The sequence below is a fragment of the Capra hircus genome, chromosome 4 (assembly GCF_001704415.2).
Source record: "Capra hircus breed San Clemente chromosome 4, ASM170441v1, whole genome shotgun sequence".
NCBI classification, from domain to species: domain Eukaryota; kingdom Metazoa; phylum Chordata; class Mammalia; order Artiodactyla; family Bovidae; genus Capra; species Capra hircus.
The window spans coordinates 54,429,480-54,441,765 of NC_030811.1; the positions used below are offsets into that span (position 1 = coordinate 54,429,480).

The 12,286-nt window shown below is 40.6% G+C and overlaps 1 protein-coding gene across 1 annotated transcript; it reads right to left on the minus strand.

Moving 5' to 3' along the window:
* On the minus strand, positions 341 to 10,175 carry GGCT (gamma-glutamylcyclotransferase). Its single transcript, XM_005679249.3, has 4 exons — positions 9,776 to 10,175; positions 3,619 to 3,764; positions 2,592 to 2,727; positions 341 to 1,500 (listed from the first exon to the last, which is right to left on the minus strand). The coding sequence occupies exons 1-4, from the start codon at positions 9,914 to 9,916 to the stop codon at positions 1,357 to 1,359; spliced, it is 567 nt and encodes a 188-aa protein (XP_005679306.2). The 5' UTR covers positions 9,917 to 10,175; the 3' UTR covers positions 341 to 1,356.

Genomic DNA, 12,286 nt, shown 5'->3' on the forward strand with positions numbered 1-12,286 from the left:
TTTTCAAGGTAGTACTGGCAAATGTCATATGTAAGGAATTTCCATCAATGATTTTGGCCCTCTCAAAATACAACCAGCTTCTGGTGACACTATCGCCAACGTAGTCTTTGAAAAGCATTTCTGAGCTTGAAAGAAAAGGAAAATCTTCAATTTGTACTCCACTCTGGGAGATAGTGAAGCCTCACTACAGAATTGCAGCTGTAGCTTAAAAGTTCTTTGGGCCTTCTTCCCAAGAGTAAAAACCAAATCTTTATTTTATGCTCCTGGGGTTTCTTCTCTTTCATTCTAATAACCTATTTTGAAGGTCCAGTTCACTGGATTCCACAGAGACATGAGAGACTGCATGATAACCAGTGTTGTTTTATTCATGACTCTCTTCCATTTATTCAGTAAATAAATTTAAGAAGGTGACCATTTCTTAATATGCCAAGAAATCAAATTTTAGCTTCCAAGAAATACTTTTCCCTCATGATCTTGACTCTTCTACTTTAAAATTCTGTTCTAAAGATGGGTCAGTACAAACTTAATCTTTCAATAAGAATAATGATTACTAATACTTATTACACGCTAGGCTGTGTTCCAAGCTTATACATATACCTCTCAAAATGATCCTAAGACCTAGATATTTGGGCTGTCCTCAGTCTGCAGGCGAGGAAGTTGAGTCAAATAACCCAAAGTTTCCCAGGTAGAAAGTGGTGGAACTGACAGCCGATCCCTAATATACTGGATTCCAGAGTCTGTGTAATAATCCCTTAGTATAGAGTGGATATGGCCAAGACCAGACCCAGTATGTGTGATGATGTGAGTCTTTCTCATAAAATGAAATGTAGTATTTTCACAGAGAATACAGGTTAAACCACAAATACATTTATTCCTCTAAGTACATTATGCCATCTTTTAAATTTTAAAATAATTTTAAAATCTTTAAATAGTTTTAAAATAATTTTTAAATTTTATAATCAATTGTCTCTTCAGTTTGCTTGCTCTTATTAAGCTGATTTTTAAAAATCCCAGAGCAGAGGGATTTACTAGCACCATCATTAAGTTGCAAATTTATCTTCAGTCACAGAGCAAAAATACACTTCAGATAAACTCAATAAAATAACTTTAAGGGTTCACAGGAGTACTCACACCTAACTGTCATGCATTCCAACACCTCTCACAGCCCACCTTTCAATTGTCTAACTCCTATCTCGGTCTTTTTACAGCCTGAAAACAAGAAAGCACCCAAGTGAAATAACCCTCCAGAACACTGTTGAAATATATTAAACAGAGATACATCCCAGATCCCTGTTCTAAATATTAAAAAGGTATTAGCATATAGAGAAAATACATGTAGATATATTCCATTAAGTTCTAATGAGTCTTTGCTTCTCCCTTTTTGATAATGTCTTCAATTTCTTCGGAGACCTTTCCTTTGTAGTCATTTGGTTCTATTGCATTTAACTTCTTTTGGTACTCCAGTGGCAAACCATTCTCTTTTGCACCCATGCAAATGACCTAGAAAATGGTTAAACAACAACAAAACCCTCTTTTAGTTAGGAACATAATTTAGTTTAGTATACCACAGCTTTATTTGTAGTATCAAGTATGAAATATTAGCTTTCAGATAACTCTGGAATAAACAACTGTAGAACAAAATGAAGAGTCATTCCTCCCATGATGAGCATGAATGTACAGGGAGTTTTCATAGCCACACAATCCATCCCTATGCAATAGCAACTGTACTCAATACTGTGGTTTAAAATGTTTAATATAAAACTTATTGTATAGAATTTGCATGAAACGAACAAAATCTTTAAAGAAACAAACACCATTCTTCAAAGAAATTTAAAGTTTATAGGGAGCAGTTTTTAGTTGAATCCTGGAGTCTACTCTACCTCTGAATTACACATGGGGGAATAAACAGCAAGTGTATTCAGTGGTACTCCCCAGATCCACACCAGGCTAATTCCTCTAGGCTCCATTCTAGAAAATTCCAGATTAGGCCCAGGAACTGGGTCACCTTCTCCAAGTATCATGTCCTGATTGGACCTGCCAATAAGTACGTAAGTTTGGGTTTCTGAAGAGGGATGTCAGCCTCTCTATCCTTAATTCTTTTCCTGTGCGTGCATGCTGGAAAGGTGTCCCTGATTTTGAAAGAGGCATGACTTATCCCTCCATCTAGAAATGGAAAACGTTTCAACAGTAGGAAATATATTTTTGCCCTATAAAAATGAATCTTGGGGTTTATGAAATACTATTTTGTGGAGAAGAAAAAAATGATTAAAAAGCATAGGTATAGAATAACTACAAAAAATACACTCATACATGTTTTTAAAGAAAAATATGTCTAGGATTACGACTCAAGTACATTTCTGAGAGTTTTTTAATAAACAAAGTTTTAGGGACATAGTTTTATCATTACAAATAAATCGGAACATTTATTCAGTAAATAACTATCATTTTTGTATTAATAACATATTGATTGAAATGAATTGTTCATATAGAATTTAAAGCACAAAGCCTTTTAAAAACAAGATATTCTGTCATTTAACTCTGTGAAAATTAACAAGGAATCACCAGAAGTCTTTGTAAGTTAAAAAGGATACCTTTTTATACTGGGGTGATGGGGGAACACTCTCATAATTTGTCATCTGATAACTTCGACAGGTTATTTCTTTTCCTTCTTGAGTTGAAACAGTAACTTCTATTGGGACATACATTCCACTTTTAACCCCTTCTTGCCTGGAATCAGAACAGCCACATTTTAATCATACGTTGACTCAGCCAAGTTAGTTTACTGGATTAAAATTTTAACTATTTATGGATGTATGTGTTCTCTATGTATTTGGGGATAGAGTAGAACATACTATAAATACCACCATATCAAAAGTAAGCTTAGCATTTCAATTAGAAAGCTGGAGACTTACTGTTACTGGGTATACTTCTAACAGATCTTTAGTTATTGCAAGCTTTATAACCCTGAAACATTGCTCTTTATCTATGAAAACTGGACTATGTGTTCTGACAAGAGAATATCCATTCTGCAAAGTTAAGACAGGACAGCTCATTCCTGTTTGCAAGTGAAGTAAAGTAGTAAGCATGTCAGATGTTTGCTCTTCTCAAATCCTACTCTTTTCTGTCAACTTTCTTTGTATTAAATGCTCTGCCACACAACTCTTGAGTTCTAAAAAGCATCAAAGCATTTCTAATGTTTTGAAATTTTTACAAATTATTATCACTTTTTTTTTACGGATTCAACTGCTACCTTAAATATTTTTCTAAAAATCTGACTCTTACAAAAACTGAGTTTCTGTTTTTGAAATCACTAAAAGTATGTAATAATTACAAAAATCTTCATGCTTTCTCACAATATAAAACTACAAAGATATTTTTATTAAAAAAAAAACAAATAGAAAATAAGTACTTCCATCAATCATAGAAGAGATTACAAAGTCTCCTGAAATCTTAGAGTATGTAACCCTTCTAGGGTTTTCTTTTCAGGAAATGAACATTATACCTTTTAGGTTAACTCTCAAGTGTAAAGAATATGTCCATATATGTACACACACATTCTTGCATATGATCCACCTTCTAAATTAGCAATGATTTAACTTATAATTAGAAGCCACCTACTTATCCAGAGAACTTAAATTGCTTTTGTTCATTTTCCATACTACTCCCCATACTTCATCGCCAGGACTTTCAAAAATGGTGGCTATACCTCCATGCCAAGTTTCACTTGTTTTGCCTTGGGGATTGCCAAAGTCAAGTTTAAAATCCTACAAAGGAAACCAAAGTGATATGATCAATATCCACATGAACCAAAATTTCCCTTTTCAAAATAAAAACAGATTACCTTCAACACCATGTAACTAAAACATAAGTTTTGAGTTCCTTCTATAAAAAACACAAAGATAAACAACCAAGGAAGGACCCAGATTTCAAAGACTATATTTTTCTTAAAAATAAACTGTATACTGAATATGTACATGTATCTTACCATAAATAGGAGGTTAAGGGGGACAATAAATCCCATAATCCTGATGCCTTAACACAGCTATCTTTATTTTTGAAAGCTGCTTCCCAATCCACTTACTTACACATAAATTTTAACATAGAGGCAATCATAGTGTGGGCTTCCCTGGTGGCTCAGTGGTAAAGAATCTGCCTGCAACACAGGAGACGAGGGTTTGATCCCTGGGTCTCAGGCAGATCCCCTGGAGAAAGAAATGGCAACTCATTCCAGTATTCTTGCCTGGGAAATCCCATGGACAGAGGAGCCTGGTGGTTGCAAAAGAATCAGACACAACTCAGCAACTAAACAGCAATGATCATACTGTACATAATTGTTGAAGCTGCGTGATGGCTGCATAAGGGTTATAACATTATTTCTACTTTCATGTATGTTAAGAGTATCCTATTAGCATATTTTTTTGCCCTAAGGGAGCTGTCATTTGAGGGTGATTTGTATACTTATAAATTTTAATATTCATGAATTATATTAACATTTCTATAATAATCATAAGAGCAGCTAACAATTACTGGGTTCTGTACACTGCTATGGGCTTCATAAGGACTTTTCAAAATCCTGTCAACAACTTTTTATACACATTTAACAGAAAGAAAAACAGTAGCTCAAAAAGATTAAGCAATTTGCCTAAGGTCTCACAACTAAAGTAATGGAGTCAAAGTTTCAAGCTGTTAGTTTCTTCCCTCACAGAGATGAGTAATCAAAGGACAGAATGAGGGAGATTAAGAATCCTTACTCAGCTCTTTGGACTAGGAAGATTTCTTTCCAATTTTTCAGAGTTTAGTTTCCTAATGATAAAAAAAAAGTTGGATTAGATAATAAATCTAAAGTTTGTATTTTATCTCTGTTACCTTTATTTTCTTAAAAATCTTTAGAATTTCATTAAAAAGGTTGGTTTGAGTGACCAGTACCTTTGAATGGTATATTAGATGTTCTAGGACCAGGTATCCTCGGCAAGACATCAGGAGATCTGATAAAAGATAAAACCACACTAGCACCTGTCTATATAAAAAAGATCTTCATGACCCAGATAATCATGATAGTGTGATCACTCACCCAGAGCCAGACCTCCTGGAATGAGACATCAAGTGGGCCTTAGAAAGCATCACTACGAACAAAGCTAGTGGAGGTGATGGAATTCCAGTTGAGCTATTTCAAATCCTAAAAGATGATGCTGTGAAAGTGCTGCACTCAATATGCCAGCAAATTTGGAAAACTCAGCAGTGGGCACAGAACTGGAAAAGGTCAGTTTTCATTCCAATTCCAAAGAAAGGCAATGCCAAAGAATGCTCAAACTACCACACAATTGCACTCATCTCACATGCTAGTAAAGTAATGCTCAAAATTCTCCAACCCAGGCTTCAACAGCACATGAACTGTGAACTTCCAGATGTTCAAGCTGGTTTTAGAAAAGGCAGAGGAAAAACCAGAGATCAAATTGCCAACATCCACTGAATAATCAAAAAAGCAAGAGAGTTCCAGAAAAACATCTGTTTCTGCTTTATTGACTATGCCAAAGTCTTTGCGTGAATCACCACAAACTGGAAAATTCTTAAAGAGATGGGAATACCAGACCACCTGACCTGCCTCTTGAGAAATCTGTATGCAAGTCAGGAAGCAACAGTTAGAACTGGACACAGAATAACAGACTGGTTCCAAATTGGGAAAGGAGTACGTCACGGCTGTATATTGTCACCCTGCTTATTTAACTTACATGCAGAGTACATCATAAGAACACTGGGCTGGATGAAGCACAAGCTGGAATCAAGATTGCTGGGAGAAATATCAATAACCTCAGATACACAGACAACACAACCTTTATGACAGAAAGAGAAGGACTAAAGAGCCTCTTGATGAAAGTGAAAGAGGAGAGTGAAAAAGGTGGCTTAAAGCTCAACATTCAGAAAACTAAGATCATGGCATCTGGTCCCATCACTTCATAGCAAATGGATGGGGAAACAGTGGGAACAGTGGCTGACTTTTATTTTGGGGCTCCAAAATTACTGCAGATGGTGACTGCAGCCATGAAATCAAAAGACGCTTACTTCTTGGAAGAAAAGTTATGACCAACCTAGACAGAATATTAAAAAGCAGAGACATCACTTTGCCAACAAAGGCCTGTCTATTCAAGGCTATGGTTTTTCCAGTAGTCATGTATGGATTTGAGAGTTGGATCATAAAGAAGGCTGAGCACCAAAGGATGGATGCTTTTGAACTGTGGTGTTGGAGAAGATTCTTGAGAGTCCCTCGGACTGCAAGGATATCCAATCAGTCCATCCTAATGGAATTCAGTCCTGAATATTCATTGGAAGGACTGATGTTGAAGCTGAAACTTCAATACTTTGGCCACCTGATGCGAAAAACTGACTCATTCTAAAAGATCCTGATGCTGGCAAAGATTGAAGGTGGGAGAAGGGGAGAGAGGATGAGATGGTTAGATGGTATCACCCACTCAATGGACATGAGATTGAGTAAGCTCCGGTAGTTGGTGATGGACAGGGAGGCCTGATGTGCTGCAGTCTATGGGGTCGAAAAGAACTGGACATGACTGAGTGACTGAACTGAACTGATATACTGTTAAATCCCATAGACAATTTTCATTCCTCATCTTGCTCTACTTCTCAGATGTTTCTGACATAGTTATCCACACTGTCTTGATCTGCCTCCTTTCCTTTCAGCTGTTCCTTGATCTCAATTCCCTTTACCAACTCCTCCTCCACTACCTAGTTTTTAAATGTTGGAGTTTCTAAAAGTTTCAGTTTAGGCCCTTTTCTCAGCAGTTTGCTCAAGACAAAATCATACCCTCCAATGACTTCAAATACCATCCAATATTCCAACTGTCTTTTATCCAGCTCAGGTCTCTCTTTTGACTTTGAAAGTGCTTAGAACATAGTAAGTACTTCATGTGCTGTGTTGTGCTCAGTCGCTCAGTCGTGTCTGACTCTTTGTGACCCCATGGATTGCAGCCCACCAGGCTTCTCTGTCTAGGATTTCACAGGCAAGAATACTAGATTGGCTTGCCATGTCCTCCTCCAGGGGATCTTCCCAACCCAGGGATCGAACCCAGGTCTCCCGCACTGCAGATGGACTGTTTACTGACTGAGCCACCAGGGAAGCCCAAGAATACTGGAGTGGATAGCCTAACCTGTCTCAAGGGGATCTTCCCCACCCAGGAATCGAACCGCGGTCCCCTGCACTGCAGGCAGCTACCAGGGAAGCCCAAGTACTTCATTAATGTTCACTAACATTTTTCTGCTGACTTGGGTATGCAACAATCATCTCAAACTCAGTACAGCTGACCCTTGAACAACATGAGTTTCAACTGCACAGGTCTACTTATCTGTGAATTTTTTTCAATTTTCAGATCATCAAAGTAACTAAGAATGGGGGAAAGTTTGTGTTCGACTAGAGACTGAAATAGCGAATATGTGTCAAAGGAACTAGGGTCCGAGTCCTGATTCTGTCCAAACCTCTTCAACTTCCTGCCCTTGGGCGAGTCATTTATTGATTCCTCTGTTTTTGAGGCAGAGATGGCAGTTCTCTGACTTTCAGCTCAGCAAAGGGTGGGAACCACTAACCCTGGTATTGTTCAAGGGCCAACTGTATGCCCAGGCTGAGCTTGATGTTCCCTCCGAAACTAATCCTCTTTTTCTTTTTACCAAATATCACTATTATCCACTCTGTTGCATCAAAACCCATTATCTACTCTTCATTTCACAATCAATCACCAAAGCCTAACAGTGTTCTCTCCTCAACACCCCAAAAAACCATCTACCTGCCCTGGCTACCACTCCAAGGTACCACTCCAGTAGTGACCTCTACAAAAGCTTTCTAACTGCGCTCCCACATACACTTCCAAAAGCCCTTTTGGTAGGTTGCCCCGACCCTTTCAAAGCACTTTCCACAGCAACCAGAACAACCTTTCAAAGATGTAAACCTGATATTTTATTTGCTTAAATTTGGCAGAGGTCTTCTCACTGTTGTTCTCAAGATAAAGATCCAAGTCTTCATTGGCCTCTGGGGCCCTGTAACATGTGGCCCTTCCCCTGCCTCTCTACGCTTCATGCTACATCCTCCTTACACATTAAATTCTAGCCACACTAGCTAGAAGACCCAGCTTTTTTCTCTCCTGAAATCTTTCGTCCCTGCTGTTCCATTTGCTTCTCCCCTCGCCAGTCATTCAGATCTCAGCTTAAGTTACATTTTCAGCTATGGCTTTACTGTACATCCCAGTAAGGTCAGATCCCTAAGTCACATACTCCCATAGCACCTTCAATGCTTCCTTAAAACAAATTTTTTTTTTTCACTCTTTTCAGAGCAGTTTTAGGTTCAGAGCAAAACTGAGAGCAAGGTACAATTCATCTCCTTTTAAGACTGACCATACCTGTGACTGAATATCATTGGTTAGATAGTTCTTTGCTGCATCCCAACTATAAACATCTAAGCTTCTTTACCATATTTGGGGAATTCCCTATCGTATGAGTTTGATGGGTAGATAGTGCTCAGAGCCCAACTCCTGTTTTTGAAGTTTCAAATGCCAGAGACTGGTTCTCCTAGCTTTGCTTGGAGTCAGGGCATGGGCATATGGCCAAGATTTAGCCTAGGACACCCACCTAGGGTTCTGAATTAGAAGTCAGTGACATAGGGGAGCAGAAATTCCACTCTGGGGGTGGGAACTGTATTTGGGTTTCAGGAGCTTCCAGATACAGTGACAGTAGAGGCAGGGTCCAGAATGAGTGATTCATGACGCAATGTCCATGTTTACCAAGCTCAAGGGTGAGTCAACAGTGGCCTCCTGGGCTGTTTCCATCTGCGATACTGGCTATTTTATAGCTTCCCTTCTATGCCTGCCTGTTTTGTCAGCTCTATGGTCCTACCTTCCTGGTCATTCTGTGAGCTGTTCAACAGCCTTTCAACACATTCTTTTTCTGCTTAAATCAGCTACTTCTGTTGCTTGCAACTAAGAACCCAACCAATGATAGCAGGGACCATGTCTGTCTGGTAAAATGATGTCAAAAGGCTCTGTAGGTAATTTGTTTGCCTGTCTCTCCTACAGATGGGGAGGTCCTGAAAGCTACTAGCTTTACTCAGCCATCTTTGTATCTCCAGGTAAGTGCTGGAAGAATATGAACTAAATGAATAAATGTACTGTACTAAGAGCTATGATTCTTACCAAGGCAAGTGAAGGTTCATTCAGCCATTAGACTTAAGTGAGCACAGCCTTACTATGAATGAGACATAGCTCCAGCTTTCAGGACCCCTCAGGTAGAGAGCAAAAGGTCGGTAAACGGATTTTTATAAAACTAGGTGACAAGTCCTGGAGCAAATGTAGACCAGAAAGCAACTGATTCCTTGGCTTGGGTGAGAGAAGATTTCTTAGAGGGACCAACCAAGTGGATTCTGCGATGATGTCCCTAAGTCAGTGGCCAGGGGAGAGGCATCGGGAGCTGGGCAGAATGAGCAGCTGGTGAGAACGTCAGGAGGGCGAGCTCAGGGCAGCCTGGGAGGCACAGGAGCCAGAGAAGCACAGCGCAGCCGGGATCAAGCAGAGGGCTGAGAGAGGACGAGAGGGACCCGTGGGGGAAGGGGGTGGGGGGAGGGTCGTGCAGGGAACCCTGATGTACTTTGAGCAGAGACAGCTGCATTCCCAGACCAACGCTGGCGATGAGCGGCCCTGAGAAAGTGAGTTCTCAAAATCCTGTCCGCTTTGTCTGCAGAGAGAGCAGAGGACATCTCGGGGGCCAGGAGGAGAGCACTGACCTGCAAGCGGGCTACGCTGTAGAACACGGCGGAGGGGTTTCGGAGGTGGATCCGCTCCGTCAGCAGGTTGCTGCCATAGGCGAAGTAGAGAAAACTCTCCCCATCCTGACTCCGGAGGGCCTCGCAGCCCAAGTTCGCCATGTCCCACCAGATGCCTGCACAGGCCTGGGGTCGGTAGTACAAGCGTAAAGAGAGGACGAGAAATACAGCTTCGTGTCGGAAGAACTTAACCCGGGAACCACCGGCCCCCAGATTTAGAGGTTAGGGGAAAGGCGGGAAGCTGGGGCCGTGCGAGTCACCTGCCAGCACTCTTCTGACTGGCTGCCAGTACCCAACGCTGTGAGTTACTCGCTCTGATTGGCCAACCCACCGCCTCCTCTAGGCTAGCAGCTTGGACTTTGTAATATTCGGTCCTGAGGCGACCGGAGGCTGATTCCTCATTGGACCTGCTCCTCTTTTGTCCCGCCCCCTGTTCAAGGCTCCCTCTGATTGGCAGGTGGGCGGGGCTCTATGAAGGGGCGGGTCAGGTCCTCTGCCGAGCTGCTCACAGGTCCCATTTGGATTTTCTCCACGTTGGGTGATGCGTGCGTGGTTCCCTGACAGTGTATACTCTTTAGGCAGCTTTGGGATCCATTTACAGTGAAACAGCGGCTCGGACCATGCACCCGACGGTCCCTCTGCCGGCAGCTCGCCCGGTCCCGCCCTTTGGGTTTGGAGGAATGAGGAGGGGGTCTGTTCACACCACTCGCTGGTTCTGCACCCTAGCGCTGATCAGAGGGCTTGGTGGATAAGACCTCGCACTAGAGCAAACCCCGGGAGATAGTGAAGGACAGGGAAGCCTGGTGTGCTGCAGTCCATGGGCTCGCAAAGAATTCAGACGCGCGAGTTTGAACAGCAGGCCTGATTATCTACCTGATTACCTTTTCTAAGGACCCTTGGCCTCCTGGGAAAGCTCCTCTGAGAGTGAGGGTCTCCCCTGATGGAAGTTGCATGAGGGCCTCAAAGCCCGACGCTGCTGTTTTCTGGACGTGTAACCTCGCACGTGTAACGTTTACTTGCTGTTTACTTGGATGTGCTGTTTACTGGACGTGTAACGATGAACATGAGTTTGAGCAGGCTCGAGGAGTTGGTGATGGACAGGGAAGCCTGGCACGCTGCAGTCCATGGGGTCGCAAAGAGTCGGACACGACTGAGCAACTGAACTGAACCTCTTGTCTCTGGTGTCTCCTTTTAAAATAGAGATTGTAACATAAATTATGATCACAAGTTATAAACGTAAGATATGATCCCCTATCTCATAGGGTTGATATAAATATTAAAAGTAATTTTGTTAATGTTATTAGGGTAAAAGCTCCCATGTAAATATAATAACAATGACATTAAAACTCTATATTGTTAACTTTGAAATGAAAATTAATATGAACTATCCTTGGCACCCAGAATTTGATTTTTAAATACCACTTTTCCACTAAAAGGTACCAGGGTTCCTTGGAGAAATGGCTGATGCTGGGTCAAGAGGAGCACTCAGAACGTCTTGTGACAGAAAATCAAGAGGTATTAAAAAATAAAGTTCTTTGAAAAGGACACAGAAGCCAACTTGAAGGAACACCCACTGGCTAAAGTTAGAATGATTTAAGCATCACAAATAACTGCAGTTGATTTAAAATGTCAAACATAAAACTAAATCCCCACAAGAGTAAACAAATCTTAAAAAAAAAAAAAAAAAAAAAACTTTAAAAAACTTTGTCTACCATACTACTGGTAGTGACTTTTATACCAACTCTTTACTCTGAAAACTGGTAATTTAAGAAAACAAACATTTAGCCTGCTTTTCTAGTTGCAGATGTATTTCAGGGTAACCAAATGGCCCCAGTTGGTGAGGAAACAGTTCCCTTTACAAAAGTATGCCAGCTAAATAATGTAAAATGAAGGATAGAATTAGAAATTCACCATTTTGCAGTCCCTACTGAAATGATTAATTCATACCAGGATCATGAGACCAACAGGTAAAAGTGTGATAGGAAACAGGATATTCACATAGAGCCAGGGATCATGTGCCAGTTATCAGGGGAAATCCATAAAGACAGTGGAGAAATCCGGTCCCTTCCCAACTTAACCTAGGTCAATTTTATCATCACTAAAATTAGACCAACCTGACATTATGCGTCTCCTTATGTGATATAATATGAAGCACCAGCATCATTTGTGAATCACTGTTTCCAAAAATCTTTAACTTCAGAGTAATCAAGCAGGAACTGCAAGGATGAAGGATAGAAGCAAACAATCAGAAAAAATCCAGAGCAAGTGGTGAGACATCCTGTAGAACAAATGGCTCAGTCTCTTAAATTAACTCAGTGCCTTTAAAAAAAGAAAAAGAAAAGAAAAAAGGAGAGAGGCAATACTGAGGGAGGGCTGTTTTAGATAAAAAGAAGCCTAAGAAACATAATACAATGGCTTGTCCTTGGTTCTGGTATAAAAGATATTTTGTGACAATTGGAGAATTTGAATAGA

What these genes read in the sequence shown, in the direction of transcription:
- GGCT (XM_005679249.3), bottom strand. Translation starts at nt 9,916, where the DNA reads ATGGCGAACTTGGGCTGCGAGGCCCTCCGGAGTCAGGATGGGGAGAGT. An exon ending in ACAGCGTAGCCCGCTTGCAG is followed by an intron (nt 3,765 to 9,775) that starts GTCAGTGCTCTC and finishes TTTCCTTTGTAG; the next exon opens with GATTTTAAACTTGACTTTGG. An exon ending in AATTTAAGTTCTCTGGATAA is followed by an intron (nt 2,728 to 3,618) that starts GTAGGTGGCTTC and finishes TTCTGATTCCAG; the next exon opens with GCAAGAAGGGGTTAAAAGTG.